This window comes from Taudactylus pleione, unplaced genomic scaffold (assembly GCF_031769625.1).
Source record: "Taudactylus pleione unplaced genomic scaffold, aTauple2 ptg000087l, whole genome shotgun sequence".
NCBI lineage: Eukaryota > Metazoa > Chordata > Amphibia > Anura > Myobatrachidae > Taudactylus > Taudactylus pleione.
In genome coordinates, this window is record NW_028284489.1 from 3,572,186 (window position 1) to 3,588,684 (window position 16,499).

Genomic DNA, 16,499 nt, shown 5'->3' on the forward strand with positions numbered 1-16,499 from the left:
GAGCTTTGGAAGAGAAGATCGTCCAAGTATAGTACTATTGTTACACCTTGAAGATGAAGTAGAGCAACCATGACTTTTGTGAAGACTCAGGGAGCCAAAGAAAGTCCAAATGGGAGAGTGCAAAACAGATGATAGTGAGAAATATCTGATGTGGTCACCATATGGGAACGTGTAAATATGCGTCCTTGATATCCAAGGACACCAGAAGTTCTCCTGGTTCCAGACTTGCAATCACTGAATGCAGAGACTCAACCCAAGGAGGTGAAAGGTCTTGTACAGGGGCAGGGGCGGCCCCCCCCCCCCCGTCATTTTTGTGACGCTTTTGATGCTGCTCCCCTGCCTGTCATTGCACCACAGGACAATAACAGCAACCAATTAACCCACAGGCACACAGTGACAGTGAGGAGAAAACAGAAAGAGCAGCTAAGCACAGTAATAGTGAGAGGAGTGTCACACAACCCCCTCCCCTAATTAATGCCTCCCCAAATCCACCAAATCTCCCCCCAACAGCACTCAGGTGAATGGAGGATGAAGATGGTGATCTGCAGAGCTGCTCCTGCACCCAGGAATCAGCAGTGACTACAGGCAGGAGACGCTAACCTGGTGTGCTGCACGGGAAATGAGCACGGGAGAAAGGGAGAAGTGTGCTTCTCCTGTCTATCCGCCTCTGAAGTGAAGTGGAAGCTCAGCACCCCATCTCCGACCAGTTAAGGCTGCCCACATACACAGCTTTAAGCTGTGAGAAACCGCACCTACAGCCTATCGAAGGCCATCAGGAAGGCTGGCTATACTCATCAGCCATGCCGCCGGAGTGTGCGGTAGTGAGGGGGGACCCAGACCCAGCTGCCGCGGGTCCCCGCAGAACAGATGTGCTGAGAACCTGGGACCCGGAGGCACGCTGCAGGCAACGGGTCCCTCCAGCTAGCGCCAATGGCACAGGCAGAAGAGGCTGTCTGTCTGTCTTCTCAATGTAAAAAAATAAAAAATACGTTTAGCCCAAGCTGATGCCCAGGGAACAGACTCCCTGGGGATGAGGGGGGCATAGAGGTGGAGGAGCCAGTCACACTTATTAGATTCTTAAGTGCCAACTCCTCTCTACACCCCATCTATAACCCACAGTACTGAGTTCTATTGTCCCCTGTGGAAGAAAATAAAGATATGGTAAATTTCATGCATTGAAAAAAATTTTGTGTTTACCATCTATTGCTCCCCCGCAGTTAGAGAAGTTCCACAGGCCTTCAAATTCTTTCTGCAATACTTTTCCATTCCTCCAGTGTTAGAGTACTATAAAACAAAAACTAATATATATTAGTTTTTGTTTTATAGTACTCTAACACTGGAGGAATGGAAAAGTATTGCAGAAAGAATTTGAAGGCCTGTGGAACTTCTCTAACTGCGGGGGAGCAATAGATGGTAAACATGTGCACATGACCCCCACCTGCCAACAGTGGATCCTTTTACTATAATTACAAGGTATTCTTCAGCATTGTTCTCATAGTCGTGGTCAATACAAACTACGAATTCTTATTTGTGGATGTTGGAAATAATGGTCGTGCTTCTGATGGTGGGTCCTTCAAACAGACAGCTTTCTACAAGAAGCTAATCTCCAAAAACCTCAATTTGTGATCTTAGGCAATCGTTTCGGGACCTTCCACACAGCTATAAACCGGTGTGTGGACGAGATTGACAGGGTCATTTTGGCATGCTGTGTACTGCATAATTTCCTAAGATGGAAAACCCCCCAACAATGAACAACGTACACAGCTATGCCAGGTGACAAGGATGGTCTTGTGTGGAAGCAGGGGTCATACCAACAGCCTCTGCACGTGTCAAACAAGTCAGGGAGTAGTACCTGATTTATATTAATGGTGTGGGGCCATGGCAGGATGACTACATAAAGTCAAGTTTAGCGGCCAATTTATAACTTTATTTTGTACTGTTGAACATTTAGCATGGTGCGTGTACACTGTCTCCCCTTACCAAATCAATGCTGGAAGTTTCACCATCTTCCACCTCCCAGCCTTGGGTTCTGAGAGATGGGTGCTGAGGGCTCTGCTCAGGTGTAAATTTGAGCAGGTCATAGTAGAGCAACACTGCGCAGGTGCTGGATTTTTTTCTGAACCCAGTTAGTGTCTGGGGCACTGATTCGGTTTGCAAAAATCAGCCATTTCCTAGATAACACTGTACTTTAAGACTATTGGAATACTCCTTTGATTTGACCATCCATAGACATTCTTTTTAACGCTATAATTCTATGAACGAGGTTCAAAAGCAATGTTCTTCTCCATGCCCATTACTGTGAAAATAATCGAAAAAAAATAAAAATAAAATTGAAGTAGTTAACCTTTCTGTAAGAAACAATTGAAAATTTAAAAAATGTGGCTCATCAGGTGTGGGTTGGTCATAACGCAACATGCCTCAATATATGCTACTTAAAGTGGCGTAGGGATAGGTGAGGGGCGGGGGAGGGGGACAAAGAGGGGCCCAGCTCACTGGTTTGCCACCCTCTGTAGGGGGTAGCCATATTAGCCACATTAAAAAAAGGACCCCAATGATGGGGTCCACATAATTTTATGGGGGTTTTTTTGTTTTGTTTTTTTACTATTTATCGGAATAAAAGACGTGATTTCAGGAGGTTTTTGTTTTAGATCATTTTAAATGGTTTTAATAAAATCGGTTTAATTTTCTACTATTATAAAGTTTGTTTTTAATGGTAGTGTTTTTGTATTTAAGTGTTCAGTTCTTAACGTTTTCGGGTTAATTGGCTTTTAATAAAGTTTTCAAATGTTCAATGGCGTGTTAAATTCTAGGTATGCAATAATAAATTGCAAAGTTTATACAAAATTACCACTTTAAAAAAAAAAAACCCCACCACAAAACACGTATTAAAATAGTGTATAGTAGGCAAAGTATTCACTACATCATTCATACGCACACACGTCATTGCCCTTTTTTGGCGTCAAAGTAAACCAGAACACATTAAAAAAAAAATATATAAAAAAGCACGGTGACATGTGTGAGAATGCGTGGTGTAATGATTAAAGCACATATCACTAGGTACATAGGCAGCAGTACACATGGGAGTATAGGGTTGCATTATATGCATGAATATCACCATGTAAGATAGGGGTTAGCAGCAGTACACATACAGTGCCTTGAAAAAGTATTCACACCCCTTTGCATTTTTCGTGTTTTGTTGCCTCACAACCTCGAATTAAAATGATTTGTTTGAAGGTGTGCATCATTTTATTCACAGAACATGCCTACAACTGTGAAGTTGTGTTTTTTTATATTGTGAATTAAACATTTAGGACAACATAACAAAACTTCAGCGTGCATAACTATTCACCCCCCTAAAGTCAGTACTTTGTCGAGCCACCTTTTGCGGCAATTACAGCTGCAAGTCGCTTTGGATAAGTTGCTATGAGCTTGCCCCATCTTGCCCCTGGGATTTTTGCCCATTCCTCAAGGCAAAACTGCTCCAGCTCCTTCATGTTGGATGGTTTCCGCTTGTGAACAGCAGTCTTCAAGTCTGACCACAGATTCTCAATTGGATTGAGATCTGGGCTTTGACTAGGCCATTCCAACACATTTAAAGGTTTTCCCTTAAACCACTCGTGTGTTGCTTTAGCAGTATGCTTCGGGTCATTGTCCTGCTGGAAGGTGAACCTAAGTCCCAGTCTCAAATCACAGGCAGACTGAAACAGGTTTTGCTCAAGAAAATCCCTGTATTTAACACCATCCATCTTTCCCTCAACTCAAATCAGTTTCCCAGCCCCTACTGCTGAAAAACATCCCCACAGCATGATGCTGCCACCACCATGTTTCACTGTGGGGATGGTGTTTTTGGGGTGATGGGATGTGTTGGGTTTGCGCCAGACATAGCATTTTCCTTGGTGGCCAAAAAGTTAAATTTTAGTCTCATCTCACCAGAGCACCTTCCTCCATACATTTGAGAGGCGCCCACATGCCTTTTGGCAAACTCAAATCGTGTCTTCTTATTTTTATCACTAAGTAATGGCTTTCTTCTGGCCACTCTTACATAAAGCCCAGCTCTATGGAGTGTACGGCTTATTGTGGTCACATGCACAGATACATCAGTCTCAGCTGTGGAACTCTGCAGTTCCTTAAGGGTTACCTTTGGTCTCTGTGCTGTCTCACTGATTAATGCCCTCCTTGCCCGGTCTGAGTTTTGGTAGGCGGCCCTCTCTTGGCAGGTTTGTAGTGGTACCATCTTCTTTCCATTTGATGATTATGGATTTGATGGTGCTCAGGGGGATCATCAAAGATTTGGATATTTTTTATTTTTTTTTTATAACCCAACCCAGAGTTGTACTTCTCAACAACTTTGTCCCTGACTTGTTTGGAGAGCTCCTTGGTCTTCATTGTGTGATGCCTCTTGCTTAGTGGTGTTGCAGCCTCTGGTGCCTTTCAGAAAAGGTGTGTTTATACTGACAGATCATGTGACACTTAGATTTCACACAGGTGGACTTCATTTTACTAATTATGCGACTTCTGAAGGTAATTGGTTTCCCCAGAACTTTTAAGGGGCTTCATAGCAAAAGGGGGTGATTACATATGCACATGCCAATTTTTCAGAATTTTATTTACAAAGATTCTTTTTTTATATATACTTTTCTCATTTCACATCACCAAATTAGACTATTTTGTGCAGATCCATCACATAAAATTCACATTTAAAAAAAAATAAAAAATAAATTACAGGTTGTAATGTAACAAAAAAGGTAAAAAGCCAAGGGAGGTGAATACTTTTGCAAGGCGCTGTAGGAGAATAGGGGTTATATGTATGGACATAACATACCAGAGTTCTGATAGGATCCTCAAGATGTGTCCTCTACCCAGCTTCAGAAGAGACTATCAGACTGCAAAATTGAGCAGATGGGAGTGTCCAGGTAGCACCTTAGGGGACGTCCACATCGGCCAGGTTGGAACGACATTGTTCGTGGTTCTGTAGTGTTTGCACTGCGCGATATGCGCAAAATCAATGACTAGATCCTCAGTTTGAGCATGTAGGAGCAACCTGTAGATGCAACGGAGAACTCTGCGGGAGCGCGTATAGTGCGTAGACACTTGGCGGTTTGAACAATTTGTCTCTCTAATCCGTCGGAATCAATCGTTTAATATACTCAAAAATATCGTCTAATGTGTACCCAGTTTTAAACAGGCTAGATTGGGACAGTAATACCACTGTCAGACAGGAAAAAAATAAATAAATCAGAAAACCCGGCTTTTACCTGGCATTTGCGTGCCAGGTTGTTTTGCCAGTCCCTACCTGTACCCAACTTCAGACAGAAGAGCAAATTACTGGGTCAAACATTTGAAGCCAGTAGTTTGCAGATTAACACGGCTATTTCTTCCGTCTGAAAGGGTCAACCCGGGTTGAGTGAGTTTCCTGGGTCGAAGTCCTGGGATTTTCGATCCAGGTTGACCCTTTCAGACAGATTAAAAGGACTCGTGTTGATCAGCAAATTACCAGGTTGAAATTTTGACCCGGTAATTTGCTTTTCTGTCTGAAATGGGTATAAAGGGAAGCAAGGAGTCTAAAGCTGGCTACACTCTAGGACGACGGATCAGCTGTCCTATCTGACGATTGGCAAATGTATACACACTTAATCGTTAGACCGATGCGTCGTGATTGAAGTCAGTACTGGGCAGGCATTTACGTGTGCCTGCCCAGTTCAGCTGTCAATCACCAGCTGCCTCTGTAGCAAGCGTACGGACAGGCGGCTGTCCGCCCATGCACACAGCACGATGCACAAATATATCTGATGATTTATTGGGCATCAACTGTGCTGCACAGCCGACGCAATGTGTCTGAACGACATAGTTCACAGACATATCGCTGGTACGCACCAGCCTACATGCCCATATACCGGCCAGTGTGTACTAAAAATAAGGTAATAAAAAAAATAAAGTGGTATTGAGAGTTGGCAGGGGGAATTAATTTTATGCCATAGAGGTGCGATGGAATATTTGCAATCCAGGCACTACAGTCAGAGGCCAGCATTGCAGTGATGCAAAGTGGAACATCGCTTTGAATGAATTCCCACTTTTATGTTAGAATGCAGTAGTGACATCACTAATTTTACTGCAAACCTAAATAGGGGAAGTTAGCAACTTTACTAACTGTGAAGTGCCCTTGCCCACCTGTTCCAGAGGCACTTTGGAGCACTGCTTAAAATTGAATTTCCCCCATAGAGTAGGGGGATTTATTTTGTGGGCTGAACAAATAAGCAGCCTATCAAATTGTTAGGAGCCATGGAGGACATTGAGTGACTTAATATTTATGAGTCACAGATTCCAAGTGAACTGATAATGTAGTAATGATGATTTAGATCTCACAAAATGGTGTTCTACCCAGAAAATGTTGCCAGCTGGGTGACAAAGTAGCTGGGTGGGGGCCTTCGCAATAATGAAATGTTAAAAACCTTACCTTGTATTGATTGAAACTGGAGCGTAACATTTTACATATAAAATTGTCTTCTTAAAGACTCATTTGTCTGCAGCTTTTTCATAATCAAAGTCTGTAGGATCTGGTCCCTCTAGTGAAATCAGCAAATTATTTAGTGTGCTCAGCTTCACACAATTCCTTAAACAGGTTCCAATTTGTTTTAGGAGTAGAAAATCTTCTTAGAACATCCCATATACTGCCCACTTGCTTTCTGAACACAGATACAGTCCCACTAGTTGGCTAGACACAGATGGCAGTGCTGCCCAGATATTGCCACCACTTATCTGGACTGATAGCCAGCCCAGGTACTGCCCCAATTGCTGGCTACACAGAAGGTTCCTCAGAAACAAACACGCAGCCACTAAAACGCAGAGTGGACACAGGTAGTCCACTCTTCACCAGTGAGAACAATTCCCGCCAGCATCCGCAAGCTTTTCCTTTTACACTGGGGGAGGGTTTTGCACTTCTTACCAGCCTGACCGGCACTGTGAAGTGGCCAATAGGTTGTGCTGACGTTTCTATATAAAGAGTCAGGGCTGCGTGACTTTCGTTTTGGCCACGTTAAGTGTCAGGCGGCACAGTAATTTTGCGCACCTCATGAGAAATAAGATGTGGGGATAATACTGAAATAGTTGCCTCCATTGTAATATAAAAAGTAAAGAAAGTGCTTAGATCTGGAATATTTTGTAACCACATTAGATAAAACAGGATTAGACAAAAAATACAAATTACATTTATATCAATTACTATAGTAGACATGAAATAAGTTTAACACGAGAGAAGTTTAATAAACATGCTTGTTCCAGATCCAAGCTGACCTAATGTTTTAATTAGAGACTGCAAAATGTCCCTTGATTACCTTTTATATTCAAAATGTTACTTTAATGATTTTATAGCATTACGGCAAGTAATAGCAGGTATACGACACTGAGTCTTTTCAATAACATACTTATGCTTGTTATAAAGCTCCATCATATTCTTGCACTATAGGAAGTTTAATACTAGAGCACACACACAACAACAAAAAAAAAAAAGTGACTAAACCAGGGGTCAGTGAACTTTACCTTTTACCCCAAAATATATTTAGATACGCCGACGTTACCCCCTTGATTTGAAAGGAAGGAAATCATATAGTAGTGCCCCCATATAATGCCCCTATAGAGTAGTGCCCCCGTAGTAGTGCCCCTGTAGTAGTGCCCCTGTAGTGCAGCTTGTACAAAAAAAACAAAAACACTTACATTAATCCCCACTCCTGCATCCGCCGCCGTCCTATCCGCCCGGCTGCTCCTCGGAACTATGGGAGAGACATCATGACATCTCTCCCATAGTGCGCATGGAGAGAGGCGGAAGCGGCGCTGCAGGGAAAGAACCAGGCGCCCGCTGGTAATAACATTTCAGCGGGCGTCCGGCTTAGAGCCTCCCTGCGGCACAGCCGGGCATGCATATGAATCATTCTATATTATAGAATGATTCATATACATGCCCGGCTGTCCGTCCATTACCCCCAGGAATTTAATTTTTACCCCATGTGGGGTAATTTACCCCTGTTCCCTGACCACTGGACTAGACTATGGACTTCACTCAGATAGGGAGGCTCAATTCAGCAGGAATTGGATAGCTGGATAGAATTGGATAGCACAGGAGGGAGCTCCCAGAGGTATTCAATTTGGCACTCTGTTTAGTCCACTAAATCCAACTAAAGTGTTTTAGGGCTTAGCGCGGCGCTAACAGCTTTGCGGACAGCACTTTAGTAGCGAGAGCCAGCATTCTCTGACTAAACACCAAGGTTAAGTCGCGAGAACTGGCATTTGTCTGACTTAACTGCATCCAGAGAAAACATCACGGTGAATTGAAAAGCCTCCATAGATAGACACATGCAAAATGAGATGGGGGGGGGGTGTATTGGAAAATATATTCAAATAATGGCAGCGAACACCAGATGCATCCAACTCTGAATTGCAGTGTAAAATAAAGCTGTCCAGCATTGATGTGCTACATACCAGAGCAGCCAATATTTACCCCACATGCAAAAAAAAAAAAAAAAAAAAAAAGATATATGCATTTGCAGCCCTTGCATTGCAACATGGTTTGTACAAGTTCACAGTTACATGCCATTTATTGCTTTAACCAGGACTTTAGAAAGTTTAAGCCGTTTTACGCAGCTAAAGCCTGTCTTAGCTGGGTGTACCATTCAAAATCACATGGGCACCCAAAAACAATGGAATATCTCCCCCTGATCTCCAGTCACTTTAGATGGGAGAAAGGGGGCTATTTGATTGTTTTATTGCACCCTAAAGCTGGGTACACACTGAACGACCATCTGTCTTTGGCCGCGGGTCCCGCTGGCCGGGAGCATGTCCCACACAACCTCCCTGCGGCTTCTGCTGCGACCACCCATACACACTGCCCGATGGACAGATATCTGCCATCGACTGTGCAGCAGAGCCGACGCGATATGTCCGAACTACGCCGTTCAGACATATCACACTGGCCAAAAGGTACACAATATATTGGCCAATATATCTGCCAGTGTGTACCCAGCATAAGAGCGAGACTTCAGTTATTCAAGCTAATGTTACACATCACCAGCCCCATTGTTGTGTTCATCAACCACTGCCACTCTTAACAGTCTTTTTACACATGGAGTATACAGATTGGTTTATACATCACCAAATAGGGTATGATTATTTAGTTACCAGTTTTTTTTTATATAGCGCACACATTCCGCAGTGCTTTACAGAGAAACCTGGCCATTCACATCAGTCCCTGCCCCAGTGGAGCTTACAATCTATATTCCCTGCCACATGCTCACACACTAGGGTTAGATTTTGTTGGGGGCCAATTAACCTACTAGCATATTTTTGGAGTGTGGGAGGAAACCCATGCAAGCACAGGGAGGCTATACAAACTCCACACAGTTAGGGAAGTAGTGGGAACCGAACCCACGATCTCAGTGCTGTGAGGCACTAATGCTAACCATTACACAGTCTGATTAGTTATGGAAGTTTTTATCTCCACATATTTGTATATTCTGGAGTGTCATGAGTTGTACTGGGAATACATGCTGGTACTTTTGAAGGCCCATGCCCCACATTAAAACTAATACCCCTTTTACACCAACACTCTGTGTGAACGGCTCCCAGAAAAATTTCCCGGGTTGATTTACCCGGGAATCTTACTCAGGTTGAGAGCAGGGTTGAACACGGGTTGTTCCCATGTCATGCGGTAGTGTGAACAGGTGCTACCCTGCTTATTTGACCCGGCTAGCTCTGAAAGATGCTGATTGGAGCTTCTGGGGCACTGGCAGATGATGTAATTTGTCAGTGCCCTGCAGAGAGATGCACATGAAGCCATCGCTTGCCTGCCTAACCTCCTGCACCACAGCAGCCTGACCAGCAGCCACAAAAGCAGGCAGGCACACAGCCTGCCATAGCCAGAACTGCAACCTGCACCACAGCCTGACCAGCAGCCACAAACGCAGGCTGACACACAGCCTGCCACAGCCAGAACAGCAACCTGTAGCAATGCTGTAATCAGTCCCCACCCCTCTCTTTTGTTGCCTTTTGTGACCATCTTTGTCAGACCTTAAAACAGACCATTTTTAATTACTTCTATAGAGAAAAGCAGGGATTACCAGGGTTCAGTGTGAACGGGGCAAACCCGGGAATAACCCAGGTCAAGTTGCAGTGTAAACGGGGTCTGAAGCAGAGTTCGACTCGGCGGGATTGACCAGTGTTCAAATTCCAGGGTCGGACCTGGGATTTTGGTGTAAAAGGGGTATAAAATGCACATGACTTAAATTTCACAATGTTTCAAGTGAACCATTTTGCATATCAAAGTCAGTTAGGTGAGATTAAGTTGTGCCAGTGAGTAATTGCAGCTATATGCAACACTTATTGTTCCGCAGATTTTTGTTCCACAAGGCCTGGACGAAGTTCATCTGCCATTGCTTCTATACAGGTGCAACGTTAACTCCCCCCCCTCGCATGCAATTGAATCAACCCCTTTGCTTTATGTTTAACTTGGTTTCAAGTGGTTATCCCCTTGACCTCCAAAGTATTCAAAATGGCAGTGCCTCTCTGAGGAGAAGAAAGCACTCCAAGTACAGATTGTAATGTCTTCTCTTTAAATAATACTTTGCTTTGGAACTGTTCCATGAGCATAGATGGCCATATTTCTACTGACTCCCGAGTTGTACTGTATCTAATGAATATGCTGTAGTGCTAAGAGTATGGCTGTAATTGTATGGCTTTAAAATTCTGTACACCCCATATTGTATCGACACAGCCACAATGTGTATTCTAAACTTTTTCAGTTATAAGATGGGGATGGGTGTAATGTATTGTGACCACTTTTACCACTCATCTGAGAGTTCAAAAACGCCTCTCCGATCAATACAACACTTCCACACACCTGTCCCACATAGTTTAACCCAATGAGGTTTTTAGAGAAATGTACCCAAAAACTTCCATGTCTCTATTGGCCAAATTATGCTATTTAAAACCTTCCAAGTGCATGATTACTTATTGGGAGGGATTCCAATATTTTTACCTCAAAATAAAGCTTTTCCCTGCCCTTCACCTGCTCAGGTAACCATTGTAACAATAAGTGTTACCAACACAAGTTCTTAATAAAACACTTTTTTTTTTATTTTTTTATTTTTTACAGTGGACAAAAAGTACCAAACAGAGGCACACCAGTGAGGCCTGCCTCTAATGAGGACTTTTGGACCACTCTTATTTTGGACATTTTGCAGAACATACACTAACTTCACAAATAATGTATAATCATTCATGTCAGTCTGTGCCAGTGGAGCTTACACTACTACCACACAAAAAAAACAGAGAGGAAATGTAATGTAAAGCCATTGATAAAAATAACTGATTTTCCATGAGATTTAAAGTGGCAATGCCTTAATAAAAAAAAAAAACAAAAAACAAAAAAAAAAAAACACACAAGATTGCCACTTTGACTCCCGTGTCAAAAATCCCAAAAAGTCTGATTTTGACAGAATACAACCATATGTTTTGGACTATGGAAAGAAACACACGTTTAAATACGTATTCAATGTTATGCCAGTTTATCATAGATTTATATAGCGCCACTCATTATACAGTGCTGTACAAAGAACACAATCAAATCAGGCAATGCCACACGGAGCTTACATTCTAAACACACAAACACTAATGCTGGCCATACACCAGCATGATTTCGGACCGATTGGCCGATTTTCGACGAGTCGTATGATGGATCTTGTGAAAATCGTGAATTTTTTTTTAGCAGGAACCGATGCACGCTCCCACAGCTCCTAAATCAGATTGCATGATCAGATGGGCAGCCCATATTGTCCATCGTATCGTGTGCAGATCGTACCGTAAATTTAGTGCGTCCATTCATGTCATTTCAATGACATTTTCCAGATGAGCGCGTGAGGCACACGATCGATCGTAGGATAGAGTGTGTGTAAAGAAAAACACCAAATAGTACCGCCGGGACCTCCGGGGAATCATGAGGTGAATCGTATCGTATGCTGGTCATGCAGGTGTATGGCCAGCATAAGTTCCAAGCTGTCAGAAAACAAAACCTACTAGGTTTTTTTTCTGGATTGTGGGGAGACAGGAGTACCCAGATGAAAACCACCCACACACACACAGGTGACCATAGAAACTCCACACAAATAATTACAGTAAAACATCACTGGGGGACCGAGGTAAAATGAACAATGTTGTGTCTGCAATGTGCTGCTGCTACAAGTAGTAGCTACTACTCCCACGGCACATCACTATCAATTGAAAAATATATATATATATATATATATATATATATATATATATATATAATATATAGAGAGAGAGAGAGAGAGAGAGAGAGAGAGAGAGAGAGAGAGAGAGAGAGAGAGAGAGAGAGAGAGAGAGAGAGAGAAGAGAGAGAGAGGAGAGAGAGAGCGCGAGAGAGCGCGAAGAGAGCGCGAGAGCTATATAAAATCATACATACACACGACATTAGGATTTACATATGTTTAAGAAGTGCTAGGGATACAGTGTTCACAAATGAAATTTCTCAATTTTGACTACAGCCACAACTGCTGACAATGACAGGCGCCATGAGACAGGTGACCAAATGCTGAGAAGAAAATCAATAGAGCTGTTAAGTGGATTTCTTTAACTGTTGGATTGGGATACGCAATGGTGTTTATACATATATTGCACCACTCTAGGAGAAAAATATTTAGATTAATTTGCAAAAGTACATTATAACACTAGTTAAAAACACACTACTCAAAAGGTCCAGAAAAAAATAGAGAAACCAAAATGAAATAACACACTCTCTCTGCAACAAGCAGTGTGAGTCCTAAATCTAGAGACTGAAGAAACAGTTCTCTTTTTGGTGATAAGACAACTGAGGTACTGGAAAAAAAAAAAAAAAAAAAAAAAAAAGAAGAAGGACATGTAATAGCATTTACAGAAAAGAAAAAAAAAGAAAAAATAGCAGCAAAACTTGTTCCTGCAGGGCACAGGAGGTACTACAGAGCTGACATGGGAAAGGGAGGCTGTGGCCCACTTCTGCTGTCAGTGGGCAGACAACTTCTTGAGCAATTAGCAGATTGGGTTCCCTGTGACAAGTAACTTGGTTACCCTATGAGTTACTAAGGTTTGCCCAAGTCTCTGACCAGCCTTATACGGTGCAGGAGGGAGCACTTGGTAGGGCTCACACTCATTTCAGACACCATATTAGGGGGTGAAGCAACATATAGCACATAGCTATTCACAGAGGGGCAAAGGAGGCAATGCAGCCAGGACCCAGGGAGCACTGCAGTGGGTGGGGGAGGTGTGAGGCAAAAGTTACAGGCAGAGAGTTGGCATCCAGCAGTGGGCAGGGAAAAGGTCGGGGTCCAGGTAGAGGTGGGGGGAGTCGGGGGTTCCCCAGGTCAGCATATATGGTGGCTGGGACAGTGTGGGGATAGTGCACCGCCTTATAAGGAGGTCACTAAACTCTTGCAGTCATTTAGAACCCCGGCCAAAGCAGAGTCTGGAAGAAAAGCCAATGGGGAAATAGGAGCCACACATTCCGCACCTCACACCTCTCACCAGCAGTGTAAGAGTTAAACAGCCCGGACAGCAGCAGGATCCCCCCAACAGGAGGTCACCCAACTCCTGTCCGCCGCCTGCCTATACCGTACCTGGCTGCTCTGGTAGCTCTCAAATGCCCTCACGGCGCTGTCGGTGAGCTTGACGTGGAAGACGGACACCCTCCCTCCGACCCTCCCGCAGGACAGCCCGTAACTCCGTTCCTCCTGCAGCGCCGCCATCTTAACAACACCATTCCCACCGCCACCGCTGCTGGCCCTGCGCCCCCCTATTAGCCACGCCCCCTCATTGCATTATTACACAGGCCGCGCGATTGGCTGATGGAGCTGTCGCTTTTCTGATCCCGCCAATACTTAAGCTATTTTGACTGAAAGGGGCGTAGCTTCATGTTTTATTGGTATGAAATACATGACGACAGTACCGTATTTATTCTGGAAGGTTTTCCTGACGCTAATTGGCTACAGAGTAAGCGGAAAAGGGCGTGGCCTATACAGCTCCGTGTGTAACCATCAGGCCGAGATGCGTTAGGGATACGATTGGCAGCTGGTAGGAACTCAGCTGTTTACCCCGCCCCCGGCACATCCTCGAACATGATTGGCAATTTCCCATAATGGGGCGTAGTTTAATGTATGAGCGTAATCGGAGAGGATTGTATCAAGGGACGGGCGGGGTTATGCAAATTAAAGCATGTGAAGCCTGAGACCTGACAGACTGGGCTGCATCAGCTGCTGCTGGCGTTTTAAAGTTGAATAGTCGCGAATCTCCTCAGCGTAATACGCATATACTGTATCTATGTAACACACTATAACATCTACCCGTTTCATGATCGAGGTTACTTGGGGCCCTCACTAATATACCATCGTTGACGTTTATGCAACTTTCAATTGCTTTAGAAAAATGTTTATCTTTAGTTTACGAAGAGAGTTGTGCACCTGGGGCTGTAGCGCTTTGAAGTCTTTACGTATTTGGAGCAAAACTAGTGAACATTTTTACAGTACTCCTATGCGACACTGTGACTAGGCTGCAAAAAGCTTATTGCTGGGAGCCCTGAGCCACATTATCTGTTAGATCACAGCTGAGGCCAGGGTACAACATTGCATACAGTTATCCGGAAGCAGGCTGGTGAAAGATGAATGCCATTCCAGTCTTTAGGTCAAAGTACACAGTCCCTCCCCTTCTGGTTCCTCTCATTCTCTTGTGAGCAATGCTAACCTATTTATTTCAGTTTTCAACCTTCTATACTATCTACAGCTTTGGCACTGCACATTATGTAGGAGTGGAGTTGTCTGTTGTACTGGGCTTTGCTGTTTTGTTAACCACTTAACTGACAATTTTTCCAGCAAAAGCGACCAGATTGCCGGGTCCGCCGGGGAGTCAGAGGAGATCCATTCTGCACATGAGTCTTCAAAAACACAGCGGAACCGTGCGGTCACATCCCATCCGACCAGAGGTGTAGCATGTGGCCAGAAGCACAAGCTACGGCTCCCACCCACCCCAAAAAAGTGTGTGCTACATAATATAACATATATATATATATATATAGTCCCAGGTGGGCGGCACTCTCCGGTCTTTTAACGGTTAATAAAATAAAGGCACGGACGCCAGCATGATAACGATCAACGGTTCGATTCTATTCAAGAACTTTCATCAGGATCATGATGAAAATTCTTGAATAGAATTGAAACCGTTAAAAGACCAGAGAGGTCCGCCCACCTAGGACTATATATTTGTATGCTGACAGGGAAGGCATCAGGGTCAGTATGACGGTTATCACATAGGGAGTGCCAATCTTTGTGTGTGTGTGTATATATATATATATATATATATATACACACACACATACATACATGGCAGGGTCATACATTCACACATACATACAGGCAGAAAGGGTCACACATACAGGCAGGAAGGATGATAGACATAACTGGGTTACCTCTCTCACCTTATTGTGGACCCTGCAGCTTCTTCCTCATCGACATGCTGCTGTAGCCCTACCCTCTTCTAGGGTCAGATGAACATGTGCTGAGCTCCACCAATCAGGGCTCAGCACAAGCTCCTCTGACCACGGAGTCTCTCACTAGAGCAGCAGGACTGTATCACAGCACCTGGCAGGCTGGACACGGATCCGTCCGTCTGTCAGATAACTGACAGCTGCTTCCGGAGTCCGACTTTAGGGCGCCCTCTGACAACTAAGGTGGAAACGGCCTCCCTATGCCCTGCATACGACCATGTCAGTTAAGTGGTTAATAATGTAGCAGGTGATTTGTGAAGCACTGCCACTGCAGGACTCCACGGAGGTAAGTATTTAAGAAATGGTTGCAGGGTAGGGTACCCTGGACCCAGGGGCCTGTGTAATGCACATATCTTGTACACATAGATATGCCACTGCACAGTCAATTAAACAATATCATGTGTGCGGCAGTGCATTTTAATGAAGAACGTAATGAGGTATCGTTACATCTTTCATTGAATTGTCTAGTGTGTACCAGCAATCTGTAATGTCCGGGGCGAAGGAAATCACTGCAACCATCTGCACGATTGCCAGTCGACCTATGTGTAGCCACCCTAATACTGCAGGTCTTAGTCCCCTTTATTATCAATGGGGAATGCAGTCTGATCCAAAATGCGTAGCTTTTCAGAGCTTGGTCCCAAAGTCCACTGCCACTTGATGACTAAGGAAGCATTTTCAGAGGAGAGGTATCTTACTTCCCCTCCAGCGGCCTCTGATCGGCACCGTGGAGTTTCAGACTGACAGTATGCACAAGTACAGTGTTAGTCACTATGGAGGAGTCTTTTGAAAATACAAAAGACTTACTAATTGTGGCCTCAATTAGTGAATCTCCATTTGCTATTATATTTTTTCCCAGTTTCTCACGTTCCCTCTGAGGCTCACAAGATTCTCTTCAAAGGTGCATCTCTGGAGTTAAATATGTATGCTT

At 43.9% G+C, this 16,499-nt stretch overlaps 1 protein-coding gene across 1 annotated transcript in view; it reads right to left on the minus strand.

The window, feature by feature from the left end:
• Positions 1-13,869, minus strand: part of ELL (elongation factor for RNA polymerase II) — a 106,919-nt gene extending 93,050 nt beyond the window's left edge. Inside the window, exon 1 of the mRNA XM_088468947.1 lies at positions 13,653-13,869. Within this exon, the coding sequence (XP_088325073.1) occupies positions 13,653-13,781 (129 nt within the window). The 5' untranslated portion in view covers positions 13,782-13,869. The remainder of the gene's footprint in view (positions 1-13,652) is intronic.
• Positions 13,870-16,499: the final 2,630 nt, after the last annotated feature.